The sequence below is a fragment of the Taudactylus pleione genome, unplaced genomic scaffold (assembly GCF_031769625.1).
Source record: "Taudactylus pleione unplaced genomic scaffold, aTauple2 ptg001238l, whole genome shotgun sequence".
NCBI classification, from domain to species: domain Eukaryota; kingdom Metazoa; phylum Chordata; class Amphibia; order Anura; family Myobatrachidae; genus Taudactylus; species Taudactylus pleione.
The window spans coordinates 159,247-184,491 of NW_028285638.1; the positions used below are offsets into that span (position 1 = coordinate 159,247).

The window sequence follows — 25,245 nt, forward strand, 5'->3', positions numbered from 1 at the left end:
ACTGTCTAACCCTCCCCCTAACCCTCCCTCCCCGGTGCCTGAACCTAACCTCCCCTCCTCCCTTACTGTCTAACCCTCCCCCTAACCCTCCCTCCCCGGTGCCTGAACCTAACCTCCCCTCCTCCCTTACTGCCTAACCCTTCCCCTAACCCTCCCTCCCTGGTGCCTGAACCTAACCTCCCCTCCTCCCTTACTGCCTAACCCTCCCCCTAACCCAAACTCCCCGGTGCCTGAACCTAACCTCCCCTCCTCCCTTACTGCCTAACCCTCCCTCCCCGGTGCCTGACCCTAACCCTCCCTCCCTGGTGCCTGAACCTAACCTCCCCTCCTCCCTTACTGCCTAACCCTTCCCCTAACCCTCCCTCCCTGGTGCCTGAACCTAACCTCCCCTCCTCCCTTACTGCCTAACCCTCCCCCTAACCCTAACTCCCCGGTGCCTGAACCAACCTCCCCTCCTCCCTTAGTGCCTAACCCTGACCCTTCCCCTAATACTTACCTTCGGGATGCCGGCAGTCGGGATTCTGGAGCCCGTATTTGGACCGTCGGGATCCTGCACCCTGGGATGCGGATTACCTCACGTCAATGTACATCGACCCAGGTTTATACTATGTGTGACAGCAAACGACCCGGGACGAATGTCCCAGGCCCATGACCCTGCTCTGTACTAGGGTCAGGGACTGAGACCTGGGAAATTCACGGGTTAATCGGTGTGCGAGGTGTATAACAGCGCCGACCATCGACTGGCACGCGCCCGCTATCATCATAGTGTACGTAATCCCTGCACTGGCACTGATGGCGAGGATGGCAGCACTACCATACGGGTCTTATGGGCGAAAACAATAAGGACTGATCGGGGTACTGAGAATCCCCCTACTTCATAGCAGCGCCTGCCGCAATCTGACGTCCTCAGGGTACAGGCAGGTCTATATAACAGCTGATCTTTTGGGCAAAATGAATGCACTGGCTGAAAGATCTATATATATATCTATATGTAATTGCTTATTGTCTGCTTGAAAAATCCCTTTGGAGTGCTGCCTGTATATTGTATTGTGAGGATCCCTTGGATGTGCACCCGGGTACATGATAATATATAGGAGTGCCGGTCTATAGTCAATGATACATACATACACTGGCTAATTCATTTTTCTATGCATTGCATTATGGGAGTGATGATTTCAGTCTGTTCTATGGTAAATTAGTTCTGCCTTTTGAATTATTGTATTTTAACATCAGCGTAACTTTAGTATTTGGTCGCTTTGCGTTGGTTTATTACATTTCCTTTGTGGTTTGGTTTTTACGGCGCTGGGTGTTGAGTTTTTTTGACAAATTACCTATTTCCACAATTCCCATCCCCCAGAATTACCAGATGAGGTGGGAGAGGGCCAATTGGGCCCCTGTAGCCTAATGACACTTTCTCATTGCATCTGGTGCTGGTGATGGTCATAGTCCAAATGGTCAGTGTAATGGCGGGTACATATCGGGCATATCGTCCATTGCAGGCATGGGCAACCTGCGGCTCTCCAGCTGTTGTGAAACTACAAGTCCCAGCATGCCCTGCCACAGTTTTGTTATTAGAAAATGCTAAAACAGTTGCAGGGCATGCTGGGACTTGTAGTTTCACAACAGCTGGAGAGCCAGAGGTTGGCCAGGCCTGGTCTAGTGCATCCTCAATGTCACTAATGCTGCGCTCTCCCATGCATTGTCAGCGATATCTCCAGTCAGACCTGCATGCTCTTTGCTCTGGTGCTTCTAGCACACTCTGGTCTGTATCTCAGCACTTTGTTGCATCAGCTGAGTGTGCTAGAGGCACCAGAGCAGAGAGCGACACCCCAGGCAGGAAAGAGGAACTGCACGGGCTGTGACAGGTGCAGGGTGCTAGAATGAACACTACGGGGGTCAATCCAATTAGGTGCAAATTGCGAGTTGCTATTTTCTCTTCGAATTTGCATAGCAAATTCATTTTGCACTTCAATTAGCAACTCGTACTGATCAGTCAGACTGAATTCACATCTTTCCACTCGCACCTCCCTGAGGGTGAGAGATGGGAAGGAAAATCTTTATCTTAAGGTTAAATTGTTGGGATATTTTGCTGAACCCCTTGGACCCCCCCTAATGACTAATTAAGCAATTGGAAGTTTCCAGTCAGCTTAATTATTAGTCCAATAATTGCATGTAATTTTTTGAGGTACAAAAAAAAAAATTCCTCAAATTACCCCCAAATCAACTTTTTCGTTATTTTAGGCACCCCAAATTTAATTACAATAATTTTTTAATTGAAAAATAATTTATTATTTTTTCAATTTTTCAAGATGCCTTCAAAGTACCCCAAAATCACATTTTTTTTCTTACTTTTTTTTTGCATTTTTCGTTTCATTCGTTTGAGATTAAACAAAAAAGTTTTTTTTTTTTATCATTTTCTTGCATTTAAAAAATAAAAATCAGCCATTTGACACCATTTAAAAACCTACAGTACCTTCCTAATGCTCACAAACAGCCCACTATATGGTCCTTCTAACAGAATTATATACATTTTGCGGGGTCCAGGATGGTCTCCCCACTTTTTCATGCACTTCTCTCAAATCTCATTTGGCAGTCAAATCATACCCCTCCGCTGCGAGCACCACAAATAGCCATTTTTAATTGGATCGGAGAATTCTTGGGCGCTCGCTTCGATGAGAAGTCTGTGAGTTTCAAGAAACAAACTCACTACTCGCAATTCGCACCTCGTTGGATTGACCCCTATGTATGTTTGATGGCTGAGCTCCTCTCCATGCTATTTTGAACGCTGTATCAGTGAGCATATAATTTGTAGTATTACTTAGTACATTTGGGGTAATATTATAAATGGTCACATATAGGAGAGGTAAGTGCTATATAAAGTACTATGGGCCTTATTTATAAATGAGTTTTATAATACACGAGGGATAAAAACTCGTTTCCTATGACAATGTTACTCCAACCAACCAGCTCCTTACTGTTATCTGTTTGAAAAATGACAGTTGGGAGCTGATTGGCTGGATCATCATTTATCTTACGCAGCGAGTTCTTTCACTCGTGAATGATAAAACTCATCCTATATTAGAAAAATAGGTTCAGGAACTCCTGGGAGGGGGAGAGGCATTGATGGGCGGAGCTGTGAATAATGTGGGTGGAGCTACAGAGGGGTGGGGCATCAATTGGGGCATAAAACCATTTTTCTTTTTAAACAGAGTTTGGGCTGTGGCGGTGTTGTTATAACTCTCACTGTCTCCTCCCATCTGTCCCTGATGACATAATCTCCTATTCTGACTTATCCTTTCCTCTGCCCTTTTTACCCCTTCTCCGTGTCCCTTTTGACTTCTCTCTCCATTTGCCCCACCCCGTCCCCACTCCTAATGACCTCAATCTCTTTCCTCCACTTTTCCTAACTAAGGTCTCTGTTCGCTGCTTTTGTCCCATGTCTTCCCCCATACTGTACCCTCTTCCTGACTCCATCATCTCCTCTAGGTGAGCTCTCCTTGTCAGTCCGATAGTGCTCTCTCCCTGATGACTCCTCTTTGTCACCCCAATTGCCCCTGATGACCCCTTGTTCTTGAAGAGGAGGGGGGACAGATCATGGGTGCTGGGGCCCGGAAAGGAGTCAGCACAAAGAATAGGAGGATGGGGAAAGAGGGGGACAGAGCAGAGAAAGACAGCCCCAGCCGATGGCCCAGACGGGTGGCACCACTGGCCCACACACTATGTGCAGCTGCAGACATGGACATGGCTGACTGCTGGGAGGAAACAGAGACTGCTGTCTGGGTGCAGCTGCTCGCATTGTGACAGAGCGGCCAGGAAGCATCCTCTGCCTTCCTCCCGCAGTCAGCCATGTGCAGGCATAGCGCGGCTGCGGATGGCCCTGAATCAGTAAAATTGTATTGGCGAGGGGGGCCGTTGGCAGGACCATGTGCAGCCAGCCGGGTTCTGCAAGATGGCTGCCGACCCAGTCAGTAGCACAGTAGTCAGAGACAAGATGTCCTGCTGGCGAGCAACAGGTAGGAGATCCCCCAGCTCATGGTGCGCTGTAGTATACTGCTAGCATACTTTAAAAAAAAAATTATTATGCGGTTCTGGACCGCCGCTCCAGATGGCGTAATTTTTTTACATGAACTTCCAAAACGACTCTACGGTACAAATATATAACCCTGGCTATATACAGTCCACGATTTTCATATTATCTCCTAAAGTAGACTTCTAATTTACATTTTATTGATGTCTCTCATTAAACAGGGTTACACAGTAGTCAGAAGACATTTGTGTTTCCTTCACAGCTGTGCCTCCTTCACAGTGCCTCCACCTCAATCACTAATACATGAGCGATACAATGACCAGAAGATCCTGGAACTCACCAAAAAGATCATTCAGCTGCTGACTGGAGAGGTGACTGCTGGGAATGGGACATTATACAGTAACACCAGGAGATGTGTCTGGGTGATGACTGGAGAGGTGACTGCTGGGAATGGGACATTATACAGTAACACCAGGGGATGTGTCTGGGGGATGACTGGAGAGGTGACTGCTGGGAATGGAACATTATACAGTAACACCAGGGGATGTGTCTGAGAGGTGACTGCTGGGAATGGGACATTATACAGTAACACCAGGGGATGTGTCTTGGTGATGACTGGAGAGGTGACTGCTGGCAATGGGACATTATACAGTAACACCAGGGGATGTGTCTGGGTGATGACTGGAGAGGTGACTGCTGGGAATGGGACATTATACAGTAACACCAGGGGATGTGTCTGGGTGATGACTGGAGAGGTGATTGCTGGGAATGAGACATTATACAGTAACACCATGGGATGTGTCTGGGAGGTGACTGCTGGGAAGGGGACATTATACAGTAACACCAGGGGATGTGTCTGGGTGATGACTGGAGAGGTGATTGCTTGGAATGGGACATTATACAGTAACACCAGGGGATGTGTCTGGGTGATGACTGGAGAGGTGATTGCTGGGAATGGGACATTATACAGTAACACCAGGGGATGTGTCTGGGTGATGACTGGAGAGGTGATTGCTGGGAATGGAACATTATACAGTAACACCAGGGGATGTGTCTGGGTGATGACTGTATCATTGTGTGTGTCAGGTTCCTATAAGGTGTCAGTATGTCACTGTCTATGTCTCCATGCAGGAGGGGGAGTATATAGAGGAACACAAGGGTTTGTACAAGGACGTGATGATGGAGAATCACTGGCCCCTCACATCACTGGGTAAGAGGAGAATGTAATTTATGTGCGGGGAGAGCAGGTGTGTAGGCCCAAATAGACATACATCATGTGATAATCACATATATACAATGTACTCAGTCACTGTGTGTCTCCTACAGATTGACCCAGTAACAGAAATATCCCAGAGAGATGTCCTCTACATTCACAGGATTGTACAGAGGAGAATCACAGGACCCCACAGGAGCATCAGGTAATATAGGTTCTTCCCAATGACCACAAAAACCAAAGTGACTTTTCATTAATTGACCTGTATTTATTAATTATTCTGCATCTAATTGATATTTTAACATGCTGATATTATACTATTTATTCTCAAATAATGTACTCAGACATTATTAAGGTATTATTTTATTGTTTTCTGTGAAATTTACAATGAAGATCTGACTGATATTAAGGCAGAAGATATAGAGAGGGAAGAAGAGACGTATGTGACTGATATGAAGGCAGAAGATATAGAGAGAGAAGAAAAGACGTATGTGACAGAAATGAAGGCAGAAGATATAGACGGAGAAGAAGAGATGTATGTGACTTATATGAAGGCAAAAGATCTAGAGGGAGAAGAAGAGCCGAATGTGACTGATATGAAGGCAGAAGATACAGAGGGAGAAGAAGAGACGTATGTGACTGATATGAAGGCAGAAGATATAGAGGGAGAAGAAGACACGTATGTGACTGATATGAAGGCAGAAGATATAGAGGGAGAAGAAGACACGTATGTGACTGATATGAAGGCAGAAGATATAGAGGGAGAAGAAGAGACGTATGTGACTAATAATAAGGCAGAAGATATAGAGGGAGAAGAAGAGACGTATGTGACTGATATGAAGGCAGAATATACAGAGGGAGAAGAAGAGACGTATGTGACTGATATGAAGGCAGAAGATATAGAGGGAGAAGAAGATACGTATGTGACTGATATGAAGGCAGAAGATATAGAGGGAGAAGAAGAGACGTATGTGACTGATATAAAGGCAGAAGATATAGAGGGAGAAGAAAAGACGTATGTGACTGATATAAAGGCAGAAGATATAGAGGGAGAAGAGACGTATGTGACTGATATGAAAGCAGAAGATATAGAAGGAGAAGAAAAGACGTATGTGACTGATATGAAGCCAGAAGATATAGAGGGAGAAGAAGAGACATATGTGACTGATATGAAGGCAGAAGATATAAATAAACAAGAAGAGACTTATTTTAAGACAGAAGCTACCGAGGGAGAAGAAGAGATAAATGTTTCTGTTATGAAGACAGAAAATACAGAGGAGGAAGAAGAGATAAATGTGAGTGATGATAATAAAGCAGAACATACAGAGGGAGAAGAGATGTATGCAAGAGGTGATCAGCAGTTCAAGGAGGATGAAATCCCTACAGATATCAACACAGGTAATCAGCACTTATATTTTTGCAGAAAAATGTCACATTCGCTTTGCTCAGTCACTACAGCAATCTCTTCTGCACCATCCTCTTCCAGTACCAACTATAGAGTGAAAAGTACCTGGACAGTGAGGAGTCAGGAGCCATCAGCCCCTATTATACTCCTGCTCTCCCCCTCACATCATGTCACTGTGTGTCACCAGCCCAGAGATCTGACCAGTCTCCTCCCCACACTCTGGTGTATCTCATACATCTGGAGCCATCAGCCCCTATTATACTCCTGCTCTCCCCCTCACATCATGTCACTGTGTGTTACCAGCCGAGATCTGACCAGTCTCCTCCCCACACTCTCTGGTGTATCTCATCCATCAGGAGCCATCAGCCCCTATTATACTCCTCTCCTCCTCACATCATGTCACTGTGTGTTACCACCCAGACATCTGTCCAGTCTCCTCCTCACACTCTCTGGTGTATCTCATACATCAGTAGAAGGGATGTCAGCATGATCCTACCTGTTTTCAGGGCCATAAAGAGCTGCGCCAAATCCCAGGGTGGGGGGTATTGGCTAATCACTTGAGGTGTAGCCATGCCCCTTACGATTTTAAATTTAAAAAAAAGGAAAAATATTAATTTTGTAGTGGTGCGCTGTGAGCCCCTCAGCTCTGCGAAAAGCCAGGGGGAGGCGCGATCACACCCTCTTGCCCCCCCTACAGGCACAAGAGGCTGCTGCAACGTGTGCTTGGCTGGTGTGAGGTAAGAGGGAGGGGAGCCCGGCCACACCAGCAAGCCTGGGTCTAGGTAATTAGTACCCGGTCCCACCCCTCTGCGCCCATACCTGTGTTCTACCACATGTGAGATTATCCTCTTGAATAATAATACCAAACTAGTTTATTCTTTATATGTGTATACTAATACTGCAATAGTAAAGCAGAATAAGAGGCGATTCCCCTTTCCCTAAGATCATACTACACACATGACTTTATATTGCATTCTTGTGTAGCAGAGTGGGTCAACAGTAATGTGTCTGTGTGATGCTCTTACAAAATGTGCACCAACCCTCCACTATATTAGAGGGACCATCATCTAAAATTACAGACTAGTGTAAAAAACTAGCAATAAGGTCAAAATGGCTGCAAACGGATATCCCTGAGTACTAAGACTCCACCTTAATAGAGGTGCCATCTTCTAGAGATGGACGTCTTAGGACTCCAGATATACATTTTATTACATAGTATTTACACTGGTTTCTATTTTTAGTTGAAGGTCACAGTGTAGAATAACTTAGGCTTGTTATTATTGTATATAACCCTGAGGAAGTCCTACGGACCACACTGGTGGTTAGGACGAAACGCGTTTTATAGACTGATGGAGACATTTGTCGGTGTCTATTATGTTCAATGTTTTTGAAAAGATTTTTCAAATAAGTGAATGATATATTTTAATCATATTACGTTTGGATTTATCTTTTGTTTTTCCAGTTATTTTGGGTGCACTAGAGTGAACATTTTCACCATTCTTGTGAGATGATCATATGACATGTTTATTTTAGGGACGGGACCACGTGGTTATGGCACATTTCGCTCTGGATGTACTGGTGATTTTATCTGGACAATATTGCACAAATACAGTGCATCCGGAAAGTATTCACAGCGCTTCACTTTTTCCACATTTTGTTATGTTACAGCCTTACTCCAAAATGTAATAAATTCATTTTTGTCCTCAAAATTCTACAATACCCTATAATGACAACATGTAAATAGTTTTTTTGAGATTTTTGCAGAGTTACCAAAAAAAACTTATGAAATCACATGTACGTAAGTATTTACAGCCTTTGCCATGAAGCTCAAAATTGAGCTGAGGTGCATCCAGTTTTCACTGGTCATTTTTGAGATGTTCCAACAGCTTACTTGGAGTCCACCTGTGGTAAATTCAGTTGATTGGACATGATTTTGAAAGGCATAAACCTGTCTGTATAAGGTTTCACACTTGACAGTGCATGTCAGAGCACAAACCAAGCATGAAGTCCAAGGAATTGTCTGTAGACCTCCGAGACAGGATTGTCTCGAGGCACAAATCTGGGGAAGGGTACTGAAAAATATCTGCTGCTTTGAAGGTCCCAATGAGCACTGTGACCTCCATCATCTGTAAATGGAAGAAGTTCGGAACCACCAGGACTCTTCCTAGAGTTGGCCGGCCGTCTAAACTGAGCAATCGGGGGAGAAGGGCCCTAGTCAGGGAGGTGACCAAGAACGCGATGGTCACTCTGTCAGAGCTATAGCATTCCTTTGTGGAGAAAGGAGAACCTTCCAGAAGGACAACCATCTCTGCAGCAATCCACCAATCAGGCCTGTATGGTAGAGTGACCAGACGGAAGCCACTCCTTAGTAAAAAGCACATGGCAGCCCACCTGGAGATTGCCAAAATGCACCTGAAGGCCTCTCAGACCATGAGAAACAAATTTCTCTGATGAGACAAAGATTGAACTCTTTGGCGTGAATGCCAGGCGTTATGTTTGGAGGAAACCAGGCACCGCTCATCACCAGGCCAATACCATCCCTACAGTGAAGCATGGTGGTGGCAGCATCATGCTGTGGAGATATTTTTCAGCGGCAAGAAATGGGAGACTAGTCAGAATAGAGGGAAAGATGAATGCAGCAATGTACAGAGACATCCTGGATGAAAATCTGCTCCAGAGCGCTCTAGACCTCAGACTGGGGCGACGGTTCATCTTTCAGCAGGACAACGACCCTAAGCACACAGCTAAGATATGAAAGGAGTGCCTTCAGGACAACTCTGTGAATGTCCTTGAGTGGCCCAGCCAGAGCCCAGACTTGAATCCAATTGAACATCTCTGGAGAGATCTGAAAATGGCTGTGCACCAACGCTTCCCATCTAACCTGATGGAGCTTGAGAGGTGCTGCAAAGAGGAATGGGTGAAACTGCCCAAAGATAGGTGTGCCAAGCTTGTGGCATCATATTCAAAAAGACTTGAGGCTGTAATTGCTGCCAAAGGTGCATCAACAAAGTATTGAGCAAAGGCTGTGAATACTTATGTACATGTGATTTCTTAGGTTTTTTTTTTTATTACATTTACAAAAATCCCCAAAAAACTTTTTACACGTTGTCATTATGGGGTATTGTGTGTAGAATTTTGAAGACAAAAATGAATTTATTCCATTTTGGAGTAAGGCTGTAACATAACAAAATGTGGAAAAAGTGAAGCGCTGTGAATACTTTCCGGATGCACTGTATATACATATAGACACACACATATAGTAATGTATGTGAGGCTTGGTCTTTTTGGGACATTGCATGACAACTGCAGATGGAGTAAGAAGGCGCTTATTAATTATCTTGGAAGAGCAAAGCTTGATTTGTAGCACATTTGCAGTATGGGTCTGGTGCATGCACAGATTCCCGACCCTTGGGATTTGCAATCAGACTCAAAGTACCTGATCGGGTTGTGCTATATATGCTGCAACCCATGTGACCCATGACCGTACGCTCCGTCTTGACCATAGAGGAGGATGATCCTCCGGCTTCTATATCCAAGCAGAATTACTGCTACCATTTTTCCTTTTTCTGATCAACTAGTGGATCATTTGGAGGTAGCATGGAAAACTCCTGGAAAGCGTTACAGATGCAAAGACGCCTGGCTCACGCGTATCCGTTTGCTGGGGAGTATTTTGCCACATGGGAATCTCCATCTGTGGTGGATTCACATGTCACGTGCTTGGTCAAGAGCGCGACTTTGCCTATGCCTTCCATATCGTCCTTAGGACACTACAGGTAGGAGGGTGGAAAGTTGCCTGAAGTTCATATATTCCCTGTCGGGTGCGGTGGCCAGGTCGGCTATAGCTATCTGCTGGGTAGCCAGAGCTATGGAGTCCTTGGCAGACTCCCTGGAGGAGTCCCTGTCTTCAGACGCTAATAGCGACCATGTGACTCTGGTGGGCAATGTTCGTGATTCAGCCGCATATATTAATGAGGCTGATTTGGATGTTACTCTCCTATCTTCAAGGGGGTCGGCGGCCGCAATTGCGGCTCGCCGTACTTTGTAGCTCTGCTCCTGGAGAGCAGATGCAAACTCTAAGGAGGGTTTGCCTTATAATGGTAAAGTTCAGTTAGACGGCATGCCTGCTTTCTGCGTCCATGCCTGCCGGGTCAAAAACTGTGTCCTTTCGGCCCTTTAGGGACCAAGGTAAGGTTTAAAAGAGTCAGTCAGACTGGCAAGTCCAAGAGACAGGCTTGGAGCGCAAGGCGTCCCGACATGCTGAGGACCTGACTAGTCTGACAAAGCCTTGCAGGCCCAGAAAGCAGTACATTCCTGGCTACAAGCAGGAGTCATTGTACCTGTCCCAATGTCGCAAAGGTGACAGGGATATTATTCAAACCTCTTTCTGGTGCTCATAGCACCTATCCTCAATCTCAAGTCCCTGAACAAAGTCTTCGGGGTACCTCGATTCAGGATGGAAACCCTACGCTCCATGATACTGGCAATGGAACTGGGGAATTTATGGTATCCCTGGATGTCCAGGATACATACCTGCATATCCCGATTGCATCTTCGCACCAGCGGTTTCTCAGACTAGCTACAGTACCAGTCAAAAGTTTGGACACACCTTCTCACTCAATGGTTTTTGTTTATTTAAATTATTTTTAACGTAGTAGATTAATGACATCAAAACTATGAAAGAACACATATGGAACTATGTTGTAAACAAAAAAGTGTTAAATCAAAATATGTTTTATATTTTAGATTCCTAAAAGTAGCCACCTTTTGCTTGGATGACTGCTTTGCACACTCTTGGCATTCTCTCAGTCAGCTTCATGAGGTAGTTTCCTGGAATGCTTTTGAATTAACAGGTGTGCCTTGTCAAGAGTCAATCTGTGGAATTACTTGCCTTCTTAATGTGTTTGAGACCATCAGTTGTGTTGTGCAGAGGTAGGGTTAGTACACAGTGGACACCACTATTTGACTACTGTTGTAATCCATATTATGGCACCAACCACTCAACTCAGTAAAGAGAAATGACAGTCCATCATTACTTTAAGACATGAAGGTCAGTCGATACAGAAAATTTCAAGAACTTTGAATGTATCCTCAAGTGCCATTGCAAAAACTATCAAACGCTATGATGAAACTGGCTCTCATGAGGACCGCCCCAAGAAAGGAAGACCAAGAGTTACCTCTGCTGCAGAGGATGTTCATTAGGGTTACTAGCCTCAGAAACTGCTACTTAACAGCACCTCAGATTAGAGACCACATAGTCTTCACAGAGTTCGAGTAGCAGATAAATCTCAACATCAACTGTTCAGAGGAGACTGTGTGAATCAGGCCTTCATGGTTGTATTGCTGTGAAGAAGTCACTACTGAGGATGAACAACAAGAAGAAGAGAATTGTTTGGGCCAAGAAACACTAGGAATGGACATTATACCAGTGGAAATCTGTACTTTTGGTCTGATGAGTCCAAAATTTCGATTTTTGGTTCCAACCGCCGTGTCTTTGTGAGACGCAGAGAAGGTGAGCAGATGGTTTCTGCATGTGTGGTTCCCACTGTGAAGCAAGGCAGGAGGAGGTGTGATGGTGTGGGGGTGCTTTGCTGCTGACACTGTTGGTGATTTATTCAAAATTCAAGGCACACTTAACCAGCATGGCTACCACAGCATTCTGCAGCGCCATGCTGGTTTGCGCTTACTGGGACCATCATTTGTTTTTCAACAAGACAATGACCCCAAACACACCTCCAGGCTATGAAAGGGCTACTTGACCAAGAAGGAAAGTGATGGAGTGCTGCGTCAGATGACCTGGCCTCCACAATCACCCGACCTAAACCCAATTGAGCTGGTTTAGGATGAGTTGGACCACAGAGTGAAGGAAAAGCCACCAACAAGTGCTCAGCACCTCTGAGAACTCCTTCAAGACTGTTGGAAAACCATTCCAGGAGACTACCTCATGAAGCTGATTGAGAGTATGCCAAGAGTGTGCAAAGCTGTCATACAAGCAAAAGGGGGCTACTTTGAGGAATCTAAAATATAAAACATATTTTGATTTTGTTTAACACTTTTTTATTTACAATATAATTCCATATGTGTTCTTTCATAGTTTTGATGTCTTCAGTATTAATCTACTATGTTGAAAATTATTTAAATAAACAAAAACCATTGAATGAGAAGGTGTGTCCAAACTTTTGACTGGTACTGTATATGGCAACAACATTCCAGTTTCGGGCTTTACCTTTTGGCCTCTCAACGGCCCCTTGGGTGTTTACCAAGAGTATGGTGGTAATGGCATTCCATCTGAGACTACAAGGGATCCGCCTATTACCTTACCTGGATGATCTCTTGCTGCTGGCAGTATCTCCAGAGGTACTTCTCCACCACCGGCAGCTTACCATCTCGGTGCTCCAGTCGCACGGGTGGCTGATTAATTGGAAGAAGTCCTCATTGACTCCATCTCAGAGAATGTTCCACGTGGGAGCCCTCTTGGATTCACAACAGCAACGGATCTTTTTGACACCAGACAAGATCTTTGTTTTTCAGATGCAAATATGCAAATGTCTCCAGGGTAGCAAGGTGTTCATTCACCCAGCAATGCAACTACTGGGATCCATGGTATCGACCTTTGTCATGGTGGAGTATGCCCAGTTTAATTTGCGACCTCTGTCAATTTTTATTCCCGGAGTCCTCAATTGGGAAGCGGACTTCCTCAGCCATCACGACATGCATCCTGTGGAATGGTCTCTTCTCCAGAGTTGTTTCTACTCCTAGTGGAAAGGTGGGGCCTTCCAGACGGTAGTCCTCATGGCCTTCCGACACTATTGCAAACTGCCAGTGTACGGGTCCAGACCAGACGCTCTCCTTGTAGAAGCTCTGTCAGTCAAGTGGACCTTCCAATTTGTGTACCTCTATGCTCCGGTGTCCCTTCTTCCTCGAATACTTCGAAAGTTCAAGCTGGAATGTGGCACTATCCTGCTGTTGGCTCCAGTGTGGCCCACAGGGCACTGGTATTTAGATTTTCAGAGTCTCTCCATCGACACTCTGTTGCTGTTACCTCAACATCTGGACCTGTTGTCTCAGGATCCTTGTTTTTACCCGGACCTGGGTTGTCTATCTTTGATGGCTTGGCTCTTGAGACATTTCTCCTAAGGTCGAAAGGTTTTTCCAGCTCTGCGGTTAACACCATGCTCAGAGCTTGGAAACCGGCTTCTACAGGTTTTACCACAGGGTGTGGCATACCTACTTTAAATGGTGTCGCCTTAGGGGGTCGATCCCCAGGTGTTTCGGATATCCAGGGTTCTGGCTTTCCTATAGACGGGCTTAGATCAGGGTTTTTGCCTTGCCTCCTTAAAAGTGCATGTCTCTGCACTGTCAGTGTGGTTTCTACATAGGATTGCTCCGCTTCCTGAATTTCGCACCTTTAGGCAGGGTGTCCTTCGCATTCAGCCTCCCTTTGTCCCTCCAATAGCTCCTTGGAATTTGGCTGTGGTCCTTAGGGCTCTCCAAGGACCTCCATTTGAACCTCTGGGCTCAGTGGACTTCAAGTGGCTTGCAGTGAAGACTGTGTTTCTTCTGGCTGTTACTTCGGCCAGAAGCGTATCAGATTTGGGGGTTCTCTTCTGTCGCCCTCCTTTTCTAATTTTTCACCGGGACAGGGCAGAACTTCGCCCTGGTTTCCTTCCTAATGTGGTGTCTAGTTTCCACATTAATTAGGATATTATAGTACTGGCCTTTAAGTCACCAGACCTTTCAGCAGGTGAGGCCTCATTGGATGTGGTACGGGTTCTATGGATTTACGTGGACCCTACCAGTTCCCTTCAGAAGTTGGGCTCTTTGTTTGTCCTCTACGGTTTCCACAAGAAGGGTTGGCCTGCCAATAAGCAAACTTTGGCAAGGTGGATTTGCATGGCGATCTCTGAGGCTTACACTCTGGAGGGCATTCCAGTGCTGCCCTCTGTTTCTGCTCACTGTACAGGGTCTGTGGGTCCTTCATGGGTAGCTCCCCGCGGCGCCTCAGCTGTTCAGCTTTGCAAGGCGGCCACGTGGTCCTCTGTCCATATTTTTGTATGGTATTATGCTTTTGATACCTTCGCCTCTCAGGATACTTCCTTTGGGCGGTGGATTCTCCTTTTTGCACAGGAACGTCCCCACCCTTAAAGTGATTGCTTTGTGACATCCCTGTGGATCCCTAAGGACCCTGAAGTAGAAAAGAAGATATATGGTGTGAGAATGTGATTCTTGAGTGTTCCAGACTTCTTCTTTCTCTCTTATTTTCTCCTCCTCTGGCCTTTGGCTTACTACTAAACTGAGGAGCTTCTGGCTGGGAGGCGGGGTATAGAGGGGAAGCCAGGTGCATCCTGGGAAGAAAAAATTAACTATGTGGTGCCCAGATGCCTCTGCCATCACGATACCCCAAGGTATCCCTGTGGATCTTAAGGACCTCATAGAGAGAGAGATAACAAAGGTAGGTTCTTACCATATCTCTTCTTTTTATTTTACTTTACTGTAATGGGGTCTATCCACTAGGCGACCTGAAAGACTGAACGACTAGCGTTCAGACCTTCAGGTCGCTGAGGTGCAGTGCCAGCACTGAACGGTGTTCACTGAACATCATTCAGTGCAGAGACTGACCTCCTATCTCTGAACATGCGGAACCTGACGATCGTCATCAGGTTGACGGGCATGTTCAGTAGATAGTCGGGGTCGGCAAGGACCCAGAGTGCACGCGCATCGCTGGTCCTTCCTGGCTATCCATTACACAACTTTCTGTACATTGTGACCAAAACCTCCTGGTTTTAATTGGATCATGCAAAAAGTTTTGTAATGGATAGGCCCCTTAACATAGCAAGCAGTACTAGACAGTCTTCTGGACGTCTGTGCTGCTGCTCCATCATCCCTCTTGCACACCGGGACTCGGCGGGGCATCGAGCGGGACCTGGTTAGCGTGGCTCCTCTGTCCCCAGACTGCAGCTGGGACGCAAGGGGACAGGTAAGGCGGGCAGTCTCGCCTCCGGTCTCTGGAGACAGACCAGAGGCGCCGATGCGGACACAGGTCCATCCGGGACTCCAATAGACCACAAGGGCATACATTACTTGTGCATAGAGTCCAGGGAACCGGTGGATAAAGGGCCTGATTCAGACCCACTCGCAAGCGGCTTTCCGCTCGCAAGTGGGTCGATGTTGTGCACTACGCATGCGCACGACGGCGGGAGCTCCGTCGTGCGCATGCGCCAGACGCGACGAGCGAAGGACTTTCCTTCGCTCGTTGTGTCTGATCAAAGGGGGCGTGCTGTCGATGTTGATTGACAGCACGCCCCCTTTGGTGGGCGTGCCTCCCTGACGGGGGCGTTCCCAAGGGAACGCCTACCGTCAGAAGCCGGCCCCACTGACATCACTAGTGATGTCAGTGGGAGTGATTTTGGCTCTGATAGAGCCAAAATCACTCCGGGCCTTGTGGTTGAGAAACTCAACCGCAGGCTCCGGCTCGCAGTGGCGATGGTCAAGACCAGCGCGGCCATCAACCTGCACGCTCGTACAGGCTGTGGGTGGTGACCCACAGCTATATGAGCCTCCAGGAGGACGCTCCATATTAATGGAGGACGGCCCTCATTCAGAGTGTGCGCTCTGCTCAGAACGTACGGCTCTGAATGAGGGCCAATGTCAGCACAGGGGCTGACATTAACCACCGATTCTCCTTTCCTCTTGCCTGGACCTGCCTTGTTCTGCCTTGGTGAGATGTTTAGTGAAACTGACCTGCAACATTCTTTTGAACAGAAAAGGATTGGCGTGCTGCGCTGGAGATGAGCATCTCAGTTAGGGAAATAGATTAGGTTATGTGTACAGCATCAAAGGCTGGACTGAGCGCTAGTGTCAATGTATGTTAATAAAATAATTAGGTAAACATAAGCACAAAATTCAGCATCAACAGTATATATGGTTAAAAAGTGGGTATTATGGCCACTATGTGTATATTGTTAATGTTTATAGCCTTTTAGGGCTTTATGGGTGCGGTGATAGGAGGTCCAGTGTCCGCTTTTCAGAGGGTTCTTCACCCTGTTGGGGTTGAGGGTATCCCTATCCCTACCTCCCCCTACCTGAGGTCAGCATTCCTCTTTTCCCCGCAGTTACCGATATGTGGCTGGGACCCGGTCGTATAGTCGCGGCACTTTGTGATGTCAGATACCGTTATATTCTTCACAAGGGTCTCACCTCCTCCAGCTAGTATTCTCTCGCACTGTCCACGGTTAAACCAGCGCATTTCACATTCGTTGGGATGCTTTTTCAAGGATATTTGCTGTCATTTTTTTAGGTCTTTGAATAAAAAACTTTATTTAGAATTGGGAATGACTGGAACCTGAAGTGCCCTGTTATAGCAGCAACCTCATGTTCCTATAAGCCATATTTAAAAACAATATACTGCTGTGCTTTATTTTGACAAAATAAAATATAAATCAAAGGATAAATACAAAATAGGCGATAAAAGAAGAGAATGAGAGATCACTGAAGTTAAAATGTTATGTGTTGTGAACGTGTTTGCAATTGTGTTAAAATTATGTTAAAAAGGCTTTGAGGTCAATGTCTATATTGAGACCATTAGACTCCGACATTAGTAACTGGTATATCCATTTTGTTTCATTCTTCTTGAGAGTTAACCAGATCTTCTCTCCAGTGGGGTATATCTTTCTGCATACCAACAAATTTTTGCCCTTTTGGAGCTCTGTTATGGTGTTCTGCAAAATGTGCTGAAAGGCTGTGGGTTTTCAGTCCTTTTTGTATATTATACAGATGTTCGGATATTCTTGTTTTTATTTTTGTCTGGCCAACATATTGGGTGCCACGTGGGCATTCCAATAAGTATATTTCTCCCTCAGTGTCACAAGACATACAGTTCTTGATTTTAAATTCTTTTTTTGTGATACTTGAATGGAAAATTTGAGCTGGTTTCATGGTTGATGTTTGGTTTTTACAGCCTGGCAGAAGTAGTGTGGGGAGGAAGCTTTGTGTTGAATTTCTTGCTTTCTGTACATGATTTTTGATTGTGTTGGTGAATTTTTTTTCAGGTCTTCATCCAATAATAAGACATCCAATGGTTATTCAGGATTTTCTCAATTTCTTTATGGTTCCCATTGTATTGTGTGATAAAAATGGATTGTGTTTCTGTTTGTTGTTGGTTTTTGATTTGTAGTTAGACAAGATCTCAAAAATAGAAGAAAATTACTATTTGTTGTAATGCTGTTTCTTTGTAGCCCTTTTGGATAAATTTTTTCTTAATTTCTCTGGTTTGTTACATGAAGATATGGTCTTCTGTACAGTTTCGTCTTACACGTCGGAATTGTCCTCCTGGAATATTTACCCATTGTCTATGATGATTACTGTTGTATGCCAACATATTGTTTCCATTCACTTTCTTGATATGGGGTCTTGTTTGGATACTGTTTTCTTTTATGTAAATTTCAAGATCCAGAAATACCACCGGTGGTTGTGAATTCCAGATTTAGAGAATTACTGTTCATGTAAATGAGAAATTCCTACAGTTCTTCATGGGACCCATTCCAGCCGAAAAACAGATCATCTATATACCTCTGCCAATTCCAAATTTTATCTATGTAGATAAAGCAATGAGACCAGCATCTATGCTTTTTATTGTATTTCATGGGGCTTATATAAGCTAGAAGTTTTTTTTATAGTCTTGAATCATTTTTTTAATATATATTTTCTGCCTTTGTAAATTATTATTAAATTGATATTATTCATTTGCAAACAACATGGGTGCTTCTTGATTTCTCACTGCCCTACCATATGCATGATACTCGGTAATGCCGGCACACCCATGCTTGCCTCCGGTACTGCGCCCCGTGCCCACCAATTACCTTTCCCAGTCAGGAAAGGAATAAATATATAGCATCTATGGCAGCACTCAGGACGACTTGTAAAATATATATACTGTATATATAGAGTAACAGAAGCACTAGTAAAGTACTAAATGGCAAATATATTTCTCCAAGGTTTCTGACCCTATGTATTTTAAACCCTCAGGAAATGTCTGTTTATGCTTAATGAGAGTTTGGGGCTTTAAGGAAAGATGGATAATGGGTCCTGTGGGTGTGGATGTGAGAGTGAAGGGAGGGCTCCATCCACAAGGCCAGTTCATCTTTTCCGGCCTTCAGCCTGAGAGCAGGCTAATTAGTGCCTGCAGCTGTGAGAGGCTCATATAAGCTGTGTCAGGGTTTGGCTCCTGTACTACTTGTAAGTAATGTGCATATGCCTATGTTTGTGGTGAGGGAAATAGGCCCTACCACTTTGAGAGAGGGAATCTGTTTAGTGGCCAGATGGGCTAGGATTTATTTTTATATTTTCCACTTTATACTGCACAATAAAAACTAACTGAAGCTAGCTTGCACGAAAACCCTGGACTGGTGTGCTGTTACTGGTGTGCTGTTCAAGGCTTGACGCCTTTTTGTCAGGATGCGTCACTACAAGTGCAAATAAAGGCCTTTATTTGCACTTGTAGTGACGCATCCTGACGAAAAGGCGTCAAGCCTTGAAACGTTGATGTATCTGTAAATTGTCACCATGATATATTGAATTCAGCACTTTTTTGTACTTTGTATGGGAGTGCCGCCTGTTCCTTTATTTAGGACTATGGAATAATAAATAAATATATATATTTATCTTTATCAGCAGTTTTTTTGCTTTGTTTTCACTTTTTGTGGAACTATCACTATTCCTCATTGGAGCTACCAGCTATTTTTTTCCGTATACTTTAATATACAAATTTTCTATTAAATTAATATATAGGATATATTACATCCTTAATCAATTAGTATTTACACATTTTTTATTTATGTCTGCCTTTTTTTTCTTATGTCAAAGGAAATGACAGCCTCATAAAGAAGTATGGCCTAAATACTGAGGTGAGGGATTGACCTTTCACCCTTAGCCTATAACTTGGGAACCGGGTGAAAGTTCCCTTGGGCATTATCTAGGGCTGGCCGGCTCCTGGGCTAGTAAAAAGAACCTAGAGTGCTAGGGGTCTGCTCTATTTAGTAAGGTTTGTTTCTTCTATATTATGTTTATGAGTGTGAACGGTAGAAGCCCAAAGTGTTCCTCATGATGTTGTACTAAGCACAAACCTATGGGAATAGGGGTGAGATTAATATTTATTAATTATGCCTTTGCTGTGGGATACTTGGATAACTATTTTATTTCTACCAGATGGACCGAATACAAGGAAGACCTCGGAAGGACATCTTGTTTGGTGTCCAGATTTTAAATTAGAAGATAACCTCACACAAGGATCTCCAGAAGAAAATTACATAACCCTAAATATACATCCATCACTTTTTAGTGCAGATATATCATCTGATCCCTCTATTCTTGAGGAATGTACTTCTGGTAACTCACATATTGCTGCACATAGTACAGATCATAGCGGTGATACAGTCACTTCTGAGTGTGGGACATGTTTTACACCAAAATCAGCTCTTGTTAGACATCAGATAAGTCACACAGGTGAGAAGCCATTTCCATGTTCTGAGTGTGGGAAATGTTTTACACATAAATCAGCTCTTGTTACACATGTGAGAAGTCACACAGGTGAGAAACCATTTCCATGTTCTGAGTGTGGGAAAAATTTTACACAGAAATCTTATCTTGTTATTCATCAGAGATGTCACACAGGTGAGAAACCATTTCCATGTTCTGAGTGTGGGAAATATTTTACACAGAAATCAGATCTTGTTACACATAAGAGAATTCATACAGGTGAGAAACCATTTCAGTGTTCTGAGTGTGGGAAATGTTTTAAAAGGAAATCAGAGCTTGTTATACATCAGAGAAGTCACACAGGTGAGAGGCCATTTCCATGTTCTGAGTGTGGGAAATGTTTTACACATAAATCAGCTCTTGTTACACATGTGAGATGTCACACAGGTGAGAAACCATTTCCATGCTCTGAGTGTGGGAAAAATTTTACACAGAAATCAGATCTTGTTATACACAAGATAATTCATATAGGTGAGAAACCATTTCAGTGTTCTGAGTGTGGGAAATGTTTTAAAAGGAAATCACATCTTGTTACACATCAGATAAGTCACACAGGTGAGAAACCATTTCCATGTTCTGAGTGTGGGAATTGTTTTACAAAGAAATCAGCTCTTGTTACACATGTGAAAAGTCACACAGGTGAGAAGCCATTTCCATGCTCTGAGTGTGGGAAATGTTTTACACAGAAATCAGATCTTGTAAAACATGAGAGAATTCATACAGGTGAGAAACCATTTCCATGTTCTGAGTGTGGGAAATATTTTACACAGAAATCATATCTTGTTACACATCAGAGATTTCACACAGGTGAAAAACCATTTCCATGTTCTGAGTGTGGGAAATGTTTTACACATAAATCAACTCTTGTTACACATGTGAGAAGTCACACAGGTGAGAAACCATTTCAGTGTTCGGAGTGTGGGAAATGTTTTACAAGAAAATCAGCTCTTGTTACACATGAGAGAAGTCACACAGGTGAGAAACCATTTCCATGCTCTGAATGTGGGAAATATTTTATAAAGAAATCAAATCTTGTTAGACATCAGATAAGTCATACAAATGAGAGGCCATTTCCATGCTCTGAATAGGGATGGACATCAGAGCTTGGTGTCGATTGATTGCCAAGCTTCTGTCATCAAATCATGCAATACGATAGCTACTAGCTATCGCATCATAACCATTGGTGGTTAAACCTTGCATAGAAAAAAACAGCTGCAATAGTCATAGAAACTAAGCTGCAGAACCCACTTTTGGGTGTCCTCGGCTTAATTCAGACACTCTATGGATGGGCATCGGAGACAGCAGCAGATAGCTGGCAACTGTCGCAAAACCTACTTTTCATTGGAAAAGAGTACTTTAAACGGATCAGGAACATTGATGGTTGGTAACTATTTGTTTCTGATATCCATCCCTAGTTCTTAGTGTGAGAAGTGTTTTATACAGAAACCACCTCTTGTTACACATCAGGGAATTCATAGAGGTGAGAAACCAGTTACATGCTATGAGTCAGTGGCGGATCCAGGGGAGGGCGATCAGGGTGATCGCCCCCCCTAGCAGGGTCCATCCTTGATTATGTTTCAACAATGCTGCTGCACTCCTGCACTGAAATGGTTAAGGTCCCACTCCTCCCTTTAGCTGAACACACACCCGGAGCCTTTCATCTGCAGACAGTTCATCAGTCTTTTTGCATGATCAGGCTGCCGGTGTGCTGAGAATGGAGGTGGTGGGGGAGGGCTACAGTATCTGGAGTTATTTTTTTGTGCAGCCAGCTCCCAGCCTATAACTGGGCTAAGGGCACACAGCTCCTGCACAAGCCAGGCACCGAGTGCTGGGGGGCTTTTGCAGAGATCCTGGGGTAGGGGGCTGCTGAAAGTTCAGCTCACGGAGCTGCAGTTTGCAGAGTAGGACATGTAATAGCAGCAGTAGCCTATTGTGATCCTGTCCCCTCCCTGGCCACACTACATCCTCTCTAGTGTGCACACCAGGCAGCATGTACTCCCTGCCCCTTCTCACCCAGGTAAGTGGCTGCAAATCTGGGCACTCAGCCCTGGCTGGCACATGGCTATTGGCACCTTCCAGCTCCTACTTTCAGCAGGGTCTGGTGCTGTGTCCCGGGCATTGTGCAGGGGAAACTGGCTGCACATTTCTGGAGGAGAGATGCCAAGGGATGGGTACCCTGCAGTGTGCCAGGCAGCTCTGTTATTGTTCTTACTGTAGCCTGTGAGTTTGTATAGATGCATTTAGCACACTTGCATTATACATGGTCAGACTCACAGGACAGAATGTACTAATGCTAAAATGTGGTCAAAACTCCAAAATGTGTAGTTTTTGGAGTTTTGACTGCATTTCCCATATGTACAAAATTCCAGAAAATGTAACTTTCCGGCGCATGTGCCCGATAGGCTGCTAGGCAACACCATCTATAGATGGCGTTGCCTATAGAAGCCTATGGGCTTCTTTCAGCAGAAATCCGCAGTAGGATTCTCCTTTTCCTCAAATGTGCTGGCCGTCTGTAAGAAACCTGAAAGTCGTAACTTCGCATTGGGACAGCTCTTAACGTCAGAGCTGTCCTGTACATAAGTAATCATGCATGCGGCGTTAACAAATGCTGGTATGCATGCGATATGGGGAGAGATGCACATGATACATCTCACCTACAGTGTATACATGTGATACATCCCGCCACTTAACGGGAACATACCGGCATTAACGCCTGTATGCACCTAGAAATGCAAATAGAATCGTAAAGGACAGCTCTCTGTCCTTTGCGGTAGAGGGACTTTTGGGTTTATGACCCTGGAGTCCTTCTGCAGGGGGTGCTGGTAGGGATCTGATTGGATCTCTCACGGATGCAAATGTAAAGAGAAGCCCATAGTCCACCAGGTCCAAGGATACATTCCTGAGCTAGGTACAAATGGAAATGTGGTCTAAATGATGTTTTGTCTGTATTTTTTCCCTTAGTACATCCCACCCATATAGAAATTGGAATTATCAATGTGACTGACAAACTAAAAAAAAAAAACCTGTAAAGGAGAGGAGTAGGTACCAGAAAGGGGAGGAGTCAGGATAGATCACTAAATCACCCCCCCTAAAAAAGTCTAGATCCGCCCCTGCTCTGAGTGGGGGAAATGTTACCCTAGTAATTAGTGTGGTTATAGAGTGTTACAGCTCATTGTTCTACCACTGCTGGGTGACATATAGACCTAGGTTGCAGCACTAGTGTGTGGTGTTACAGCCCATCATTCTTTCACTGCTGGGTGACATATAGACCTAGGGTGCAGCACTAGTGTGTGGTTATAATGTTACTGCTTATTCTACCACTGCTGGGTGACATACAGACCTAGGACGCAGCACTAGGGGGACTATTCATTGTCTTACATGTGCAGCTGCATGCTTACATTGTTCAGTGAGCAGAAGCTTATCACCATTTCTGTACAAGGTGAGATTGTGTGCGATTGCACAAACAAGATTCTTACTGAATTTGACCTTGTAACACTCTGGTTTAGTAACACGTATCAGTGTCAGGGTGACAGTGACATTGGTTTGTCTCGCAGTTGCTTTCTGTAGTGATATCTGTTAGATATTTAGTGTTTATCAATTTTTATTGCATATTATATTTTTATTGCGCGCTCATTAACACCATCATTAATTCATGAATCATACACTTATAAATTATGGTCTTTGGTGTTTATATATATTGGCACCCACATTGGTGATGGTTTGTTACTTCTGTTTAAAAATCCTTTAGATTCAGGTATGAATTCTCCCAGGTGCTGCTTCACCAAGTAATTCATCCGGCACAGATATACTACTTTATTAATTAATTAAATAATCTTACTGAGAGTATAAATGCATCTCTCAGGGTTAGTGCACAAGTAACGAGGAGAACAAATCACAGACCTTTTATACACTGGTCATGTAATTTACAGAACCATTACACATTATCACGCCCTCTAACATGATTGTTACCTTCTATGGCATGCAAGCACTGGATGACTTCTGGCATAATCTGATAACACATCTATAATAATATGGAGGCATAGTTTATTCTCATTGGTATTAGAATCCTCCCTCCTGTCCTTGGAATACTATGGACGAGGCTACTTGTCCTGCTAACATCCTTGCTCTGTGGGCTGTATCTCTATATTTGGTAAATAGCTCAGACACTGCGTAATAGGAAAGATCTTATTGTATTCCTTATACTCTCTACATTGAGAAAAACAAGTTATGTAATATCGTGCTTACAGTGACCATGATAGCTGAGTCCTGCTGCAGCATCATGGCTGACGGGTGGTTCTAATACTGACTAATGTATATATGTGCTCTGTATGATATATATCAGTATATGGATATTTGTAACTTGTAAATATATGTACGTATATGAACTATATCTGTATATATTGAGTTATGTGAAATATTCTGTATTTATTGTTTCATATTGAATCTAAGTTACGCAATTTTCAACCCTTTGAATATACACATTTTACATGTGTCATATTTATAGATTACACTGGAACATAAAGCTCCTCCATATCTATCTCAGGTGTCTCTTTATTGTACATGTCTCATATTTATAGATTACACTGGAACATAAAGCTCCTCCATATCTATCCCAGGTGTCACTTTATTGTACATGTGTCATATTTATAGATTACACTGGAGCATAAAGATCCTCCATATCTATCCCAGGTGTCTCTTTATTGTACATATGTCATATTTATAGATTACACTGGAACATAAAGCTCCTCCATATCTATCCCAGGTGTCTCTTTATTGTACATGTGTCATATTTATAGATTACACTGGAACATAAAGCTCCTAAATATCCCAGGTGTCTCTTTATTGTACATTTGTGATATTTATAGATTACACTGGAACATAAAGCTCCTCCATATCTATCCCAGGTGTCACTGTATTGTACATGTGACATATTTATAGATTACACTGGAACATAAAGCTCCTCCATATCTATCCTAGGTGTCTCTTTATTGTACATGTGTCATATTTATAGATTACACTGGAACATAAAGCTCCTCCATACCTATCCCAGGTGTCTCTTTATTGTACATG

General features: G+C 44.0%; 2 protein-coding genes across 2 annotated transcripts in view; both read left to right on the plus strand.

Annotated features, from left to right (window-relative positions):
- The window catches only part of LOC148450971 (uncharacterized), an 8,858-nt gene extending 3,219 nt beyond the window's left edge, over positions 1-5,639 (plus strand). The window contains exons 4-6 of the mRNA XM_088462425.1: positions 4,290-4,530; positions 4,585-5,034; positions 5,634-5,639. Coding sequence (XP_088318551.1) covers positions 4,290-4,530; positions 4,585-5,034; positions 5,634-5,639 — 697 coding nt within the window. The remainder of the gene's footprint in view (positions 1-4,289; positions 4,531-4,584; positions 5,035-5,633) is intronic.
- Positions 5,640-5,917: 278 nt separating this feature from the next.
- LOC148450972 (uncharacterized) lies at positions 5,918-24,859 on the plus strand. Its single transcript, XM_088462429.1, has 2 exons — positions 5,918-6,638; positions 19,846-24,859. The coding sequence occupies exons 1-2, from the start codon at positions 5,933-5,935 to the stop codon at positions 21,261-21,263; spliced, it is 2,124 nt and encodes a 707-aa protein (XP_088318555.1). The 5' UTR covers positions 5,918-5,932; the 3' UTR covers positions 21,264-24,859.
- The last annotated feature ends 386 nt before the right edge of the window (positions 24,860-25,245 follow it).

Coding starts and splice junctions, on each gene's coding strand:
- LOC148450972 (XM_088462429.1), top strand. CDS start 5,933: ATGAAGGCAGAAGATATAGAGGGAGAAGAAGACACGTATGTGACTGAT. Junction 6,639..19,845: donor CCCTACAGATATCAACACAG/GTAATCAGCACT, acceptor TATTTCTACCAG/ATGGACCGAATACAAGGAAG.